Source organism: Cololabis saira, chromosome 18, assembly GCF_033807715.1.
Source record: "Cololabis saira isolate AMF1-May2022 chromosome 18, fColSai1.1, whole genome shotgun sequence".
NCBI classification, from domain to species: Eukaryota; Metazoa; Chordata; class Actinopteri; order Beloniformes; family Belonidae; genus Cololabis; species Cololabis saira.
The window spans coordinates 38580262-38587028 of record NC_084604.1 but is presented as its reverse complement, the minus strand read 5'-3'; the positions used below and the strand labels follow the sequence as shown (position 1 = coordinate 38587028).

The following is a 6767-nucleotide window of genomic DNA, read 5'->3' as shown; positions in this document are numbered from 1 at the left end:
AATCCACCATCCCCCCTGATGTTTTTTACAACTGGAGTACTGAATATAGTCCAATACTGTGCAGATAATCCAACAGTTTCTTCATTTTAGTCCAGTTATCCAGGTTGAGTAGATTAGGCAGATTAAATACAGTTTCTCCAGCTGCTCCCAGGTCTCTGAACAGCTTCCTCCTTTGGAGAGAGTAATTCTTGCACTGGATGAGGATGTGTCTCACTGTTTCTCTGCCTCCACACTCACATTTACCATCCGGGTGTTTCCCAATCATAGCCAGCCCACTCCTCAGCCCACAATGCCCAAGCCTCAACCTGGACATAACAACCGAGTCTTTCCTTTTACAGTTAAAGGTGCATTTTCCTTTTTCCACTGAGCTCTGTAGCGCAGGGGTCGGCAACCCAAAATGTTGAAAGAGCCATACTGGACCAAAAACACAAAACACAAATATGTCTGGAGCCGCAAAACATGAAAAGTCTTGTATAAGCCTTAGAACGAAGGCAACACATGCTGCATGCATTTTCATTATGCACTTCCAGAAAAGTCTAAATGCCAAAAAAATAGTCGAAATGTCGAGAAAAAAGTCAAAATGTCAAGATTAATGTTGAAGTACAATCTTGAGAAAAAACTGTTGAGAAAACAGTCAAAATGTCGAGGAAATAGTCCAAATTTTGTGAAAAAAGGTGAAATGTTGAGAAAAAAGTTGAAATGTCGAGGAAAAAAGTCAAAATTTTGAAAAAAAAGTGTAAATGTTGAGATTAATGTTGAAGTACAATTTCGAAAAAAAGTCGAAATGTCGAGAAAAAAGTCAACATTTCGAGAAAAAAGTCAAAATGTCGAGATTAAAAAGGAAGTAAAAAGGAAAAAAAAAGAGGAAAAAAAGGAAAAAAAGAAGAAAAAATGAAAAAATAAGAAAAAAAAGAAAAAATAGGAAAAAAAAGAGAAGAAAAAAAGACGAAAAAAGGAAAAAAGGAAAAAAAAAAAAGTCAAACATTTTTGAAAAAGCTCAAGGAGCCACTAGGGCGGCGCTAAAGAGCCGCATGCGGCTCTAGAGCCGCGGGTTGCTGATCCCTGGTATAGCAAAATAAGACCTCCCTTTCTTTTCAGTTCCCCATGCCCTCTGCCACATTTCTTTTGTTGACTTATTTATGATTTCAGTGTATTCTGACAATCCATACTGTAAAATGATTTCTATACTTTCTTCCTTTACTGCCTTTTTTGCCAACTCATCTGCCACCTCATTCCCCTCCACTCCCATATGCGCTGGGACCCAAAGAAAACCCCCCTCACACCCTGCTCTGGGAATTCTGTACAAGCTCTGGAAGATTTCTGACAGTAGGTCAGGTCTAGACTTGGATTTGGTTTCTTTTATTGTAGTTCATACTGCTGCTGAATCACTGCATATAATTGATTGCCCTTGCTTCTTCTCCAGGTTTACTGACGGATCAACGTTATGAGGTTAAACCGCCACCTACTGTACCAGAGTGAAACATCAGGATTTATACATCAGGTTACTACGACGTAGTATTAGGGCCAAACTAAGACAAAAAATAAAAAATAAAGTCATAATATCACGAGAATAAAGTCGTAATATTAAATATATTATGAATATATAAATAGAACTTCACAAGATGCTCAATATTCCTCATTTTAACACAGGGAGAAGATGCTCTTCCTGTTAGAGTTCTCATTATTATTACATTATCTCATAATATTACAACTTTATTCTCATAATATTACGACTTTATTCTCATAAATTAAGACTTTATTCTCATAAATTACGACTTTATTCTCGTAATATTACGACTTTATTCTCATAAATTACGACTTTATTCTCTTAATATTACGACTTTATTCTCATAAATTACGACTTTATTCTCGTAATATTACGACTTTATTCTCGTAATGTTACGACTTTATTCTCGTAATATTACGACTTTATTCTCATAAATTACGACTTTATTCTCGTAATATTACGACTTTATTCTCATAAATTACGACTTTATTCTCGTAATATTACGACTTTATTCTCATAAATTACGACTTTATTCTCATAATATTACGACTTTATTCTCGTAATATTACGACTTTATTCTCATAAATTACGACTTTATTCTCGTAATATTACGACTTTATTCTCATAAATTACGACTTTATTCTCATAATATTACGACTTTATTCTCGTAATATTACGACTTTATTCTCGTAATATTACGACTTTATTCTCATAAATTACGACTTTATTCTCGTAATATTACGACTTTATTCTCGTAATATTACGACTTTATTCTCATAATATTACGACTTTATTCTCGTAATATTACGACTTCATTCTCATATAAGACTTTATTCTATTACGACTTTATTCTCGCAACATCATGACTTTATTCTCGTAATGTTACTTTATTCTCACAATATAACGACTTTACTCTATTACGACATTCTCGTAATGTTACGACTTTATTCTCATAATATTGTGACTTTATTCTCGTAATTTCCCTTTTTTTTGTCTTAGTTTGGCCCTAATACTCCGTCATAGGTTACAGTCTAACTCAAAGGAAAATAATAGGGGAAGAAAAGAAAAGAAAAATAAGTAAATAAATAATCAAATAAATAAATCATATAAGATAATCACATCTATATTCCATTGTGTAGCCCTGTCTGTTTAAGGAGTGTCCTGTAATAATCCCTCCTGTTCTCACTGCTCCCTAACAACCGTTCTAAACTCCATCCAGAGAGGACAGATTGTTGGCAGGAACGTCGTCTAGTTGTTCTCCGGGTCCACGTATCTGAAAGAGAAACACGTTTATGAAGCTTTTCCATCTGGAATGTGTTTCCCTCCTCTCCGTGTGTTGCTGCGCTGCGCCTGTTCGTCCAGCAGATGGCGACATTTCCCCGAATCGGCCGCCGACCCGCCGCTCCCATAGACATACGTATCCGCCCCACGGAGCTGCTGCTGATACGTCAACGTCGCCGCCATATTGGATGTTCAAGACTGTAAACTAATACAAGTAAATGGACTTATTTTCATAAAGCGCCTTTCTACAAAGAAATGTACGTTTTACGTCTCATTTATTCATTCAAACACGCCACTTTTTTCCTCTATTTTTCCTCCTTTTTCCCTATTTTTTCCGCTTTTTAAATTTTTTTTCCTCTTTGTTCCTTTTTTCCTCTTTTCTTTTTTCCTATTTTTTCTCTTTTTTTCATCCTTTTTTCTTTTTTTCATCTTTTTTCTCTTTTCATCTTTTTTCCCACTTTTCTTCTCTTTTTTCCCCCTTTTCTTCTCTTTTTTCCTTTTTTCATCTTTTTTTCATTTTTTTTAATCTTTTTTCATCTTTTACCCTCTTTTCTTCTCTTTTTTATCTTTTTTCCTTTTTTTCCCCTCTTCTTTTTCATCTTTTTTCCTCCTTTTTTTCTTTTTTCATCTTTTTTTTCTCTTTTCATCTTTTTTTCCCCTCTTTTCTTCTCTTTTTTCCTTTTTTCTCTTTTTTTCCTCTTTTTTCCTTATTTTCATAAAGCGCCTTTCTACAAAGAAATGTACGTTTTACGTCTCATTTATTCATTCACACACGCACTAATATACTTGGGAAACAGTTAGGCACCAAATATAATATATTTAATTTTCTCAGACGGCAGAAATAAGAACTAATTCATGTTATATCAGCAATAACAAGGTACTGCCGAAAAACAATATATATCCTCCTCACAAAAATAGAGAAAAATAGAGAAAATTATTTTCTCATCAACAAAGCATATTTTACATAAACATATTTAAATTTTTTCAAGAAACAAAATAACATATTTGAACCTTTTTAAAGATTTTTTTCAGTTATTTTATTGTCTGAAAAATTGTTCAAATGTTATTTTATTGTCTGAAAAATGGCAAAAATAAGAACTTTATTGATCCCACATAGGAGTAATTCATGTTATATCAGCTATAGAGAACAAGGTAGTGCCGAAAACAATATATATCCCCCTCACAAAAATAAAAAAAATAGAGAAAAATAGATCAACAAAACAAGTTTAACATTTTTAAAATAACAAAATAACATATTTGAACTATTTTTCATTCGTATATATGTCTATGGCCGCTCCCCCCCGGCGACCCCGCAGAGAAAAGAATGACCAGAGACGTTCTGGGTGATGAGGAGAATATAATCAGTACTCGAGTTGTAAAAGAAAATCAGGGGGGATGGTGGATTTGATCATATGGGGACAGATAATTTGTGCTGATTACAAATAATATAATATATTACAAATAATAGCAGTGACCAAAACAGCTGCAGAAATACTGCAGGAATGACATAGCAGCAGTTAAATGCAGCCTTCTGTAAGCTTTAAATATCCACTGGGCTTACATCAAATACATCAAAACACAACAATAAAAAACACTTTTCTGAACTTATCAATATGACTCTGTCCTTCACAGGATAAGTAACATGGATCACTGCAAAAACTCACAATCTTAACAAGAATATTTGTCTTATTTCTAGTTAAAATGTCTCATTTTAGTAAAAAAAATCTCATTACACTTAAAACAAGACTCATCACTGGAAAAAACAACAATTTTCACCTGTTTCAAGTAGATTTTCACTTAAAATAAGTAGAAAAATCTGCCAGTGGAACAAGATTTTTTTGCTTGTAATAAGAAGATAAATCTTGTCCCACTGGCAGATTTTCCTACTTATTTCAAGTGAAAATTTACTTGAAACAGGTGAAAATTGTCAAATAAGTTATTTTTCTGGTGACTCTAAATGTTGAAATAGCAGTAAAACCACATTCATTGATGAAATGACATAAGGGATGGAAAGGAGGGATGGCAGTTTTACAGGGGGGATTGTGACAGAGGAGACTCTGTCAGAGTAGTTTCTTTTATTGTTTTCATGAGCAATTATTAGGAGTTTGATTTCAGTCCCACAGAAGGTGCACATTCTGCTGTGACATGTAATTTAACTGCTGTACTTGTGTATTTCCATGCAGATGCATTCTTCTTCTTCTTCTTTTGATTTTATTGGCGGTTGGCAAACAGCTTTCGGGTGCATTACCGCCACCCACTGATCTGGAATATGGACTAGGTATCTAAACGATCTCTAATGTATTCAAAATGAATGTATTGTCAAACAATACAAAAAAAAAAAAAAAAAAAAATTCTCTTAAATCAAATAACCCGGCCTTATATCCTATTCATTAATCTAGTTGATTTTAAAAAATGTATTAGCTTTTTCCAGCACTCATCACCTGAAGATTTCCGTAATATATTTATGATATTAACTTCCCCTAGCTTTCTTATTTCCTGCTTTAACACATCTCTCTCTGTTATATATTTGTTGCAGTCTAATAGAATATGGTCCACTGTTTCCTCCTCTCCACAATGTTCACACTTTCCTGTATTGTGTTTTTTTTATTAAAAATAGAGATCTATTCAGCCCAGTATGCCCATTCCTTAATCTTGTCATTACTCTTTCCTCGGTCCTGTTCCGCCCGCCTGATCCTGCATTCCCAACTAATGGTTTATTTTAAAAAAGATACCGTCCTTTACTTTCCATGCAGATGCAGTAATTTGGGAGCGGCCATGATTGCCTGAGCTCTGATTGCTTTATGGGGAGCACCTTGTGTCTAAGGTTGTGATTTGCTGACTGCTTTGCCAGGGGTGGAGACAGGAGCATAAAGGAAATGGTTCAGTACAGAAGGGGCTGCCATGGGGAGAGGTTGATGCCAACACCTCTGCTTAACTATGATTTCTGTTTTTTCAGTTGCTTTGTTTTTGGTTTATAGACCTAAGTTGTCCAGGCCTGGAACCACATTAAAACTTTACTTTTTTTTCCAAGCCTGCCTCAGTCTGATGTCATTTAAGGGTATTTCTCACTGACAAGTAGCCTTTCACAACCCACTTGGTAACAGGGATGAGGAGAATATAATGTGAGTTTATTTAAATGTGTGTGTGATTCTGGGCTGATGAGGAGAATATAATGTGAGTTTATTTAAATGTTTGTGTGATTCTGGGCTGATGAGGAGAATATAATGTGAGTTTATTTAAATGTTTGTGTGATTCTGGGCTGATGAGGAGAATATAATGTGAGTTTATTTAAATGTGTGTGTGATTCTGGGCTGATGAGGAGAATATAACGTGAGTTTTAAATGACCCAGGAGGTGGCGGCAGTGAAACTAACTGGATGTAAGCTGCCGTAAAACTCCAAAAAGAAGAAGGAACCAAGAGAAAAAAACAGAACAAGAAGAAGAAAAAGACCAGACGCTTCAGTTTGTCTGGAAACGACCGAGAGCAGATTGAACGACGAAACCGAGCCGTGAGTGCCTGTTAAGGCTGATTTATGGTCCCGCGTTACACCGACGCAGAGGCTACGCCGTAGGGGGCGCGTCGCCGCGTACCCTACGGCGTAGGTTCTGCGTCGTTTTACCCGCTGTTAAATGAGTCTGTAGAGAAACCGATGGACTTGTCATTTTGGTTCTGACGGGTTTACGATCATTTTATGTCTCTGGTACTTTAATCCTACATTTTCCAGCAGGCAGACCGGGACCAGAACCAGGACCAGAACCAGGACCAGGAGATGGACCAGAACCAGGACCAGGACTCCTCATCCAGCAGGACTAAAGCTGCTGGTCTGCAGGTCAGTGTTCAGGTCCAGAACCAGAACCAGAATCGTACTGATACAAATATTGTGCTTGATCTACTTAAAAATATTAAGTACATTTTTTGCATGAGATTATTATGTAGATCAAGAAAGACTAGTCTTTGTATAAACGACTTAATTTTTAGT

The 6767-nt window shown here is 35.6% G+C and overlaps 1 protein-coding gene across 2 annotated transcripts in view; it reads left to right on the top strand.

Moving 5' to 3' along the window:
• The first annotated feature begins 6235 nt into the window (after positions 1 to 6235).
• LOC133418543 (zinc finger protein 665-like) overlaps positions 6236 to 6767 on the top strand; it is a 35475-nt gene continuing 34943 nt past the window's right edge. Inside the window, exons 1-2 of one of the 2 annotated variants that reach the window (XM_061707277.1) lie at positions 6236 to 6296; positions 6516 to 6617. In XM_061707277.1, coding sequence (XP_061563261.1) covers positions 6558 to 6617 — 60 coding nt within the window. In that variant the 5' untranslated portion in view covers positions 6236 to 6296; positions 6516 to 6557. Of the gene's footprint in view, positions 6297 to 6515; positions 6618 to 6767 lie in introns of those variants that run through there. The other variant, XM_061707278.1, reaches the window with a different exon arrangement.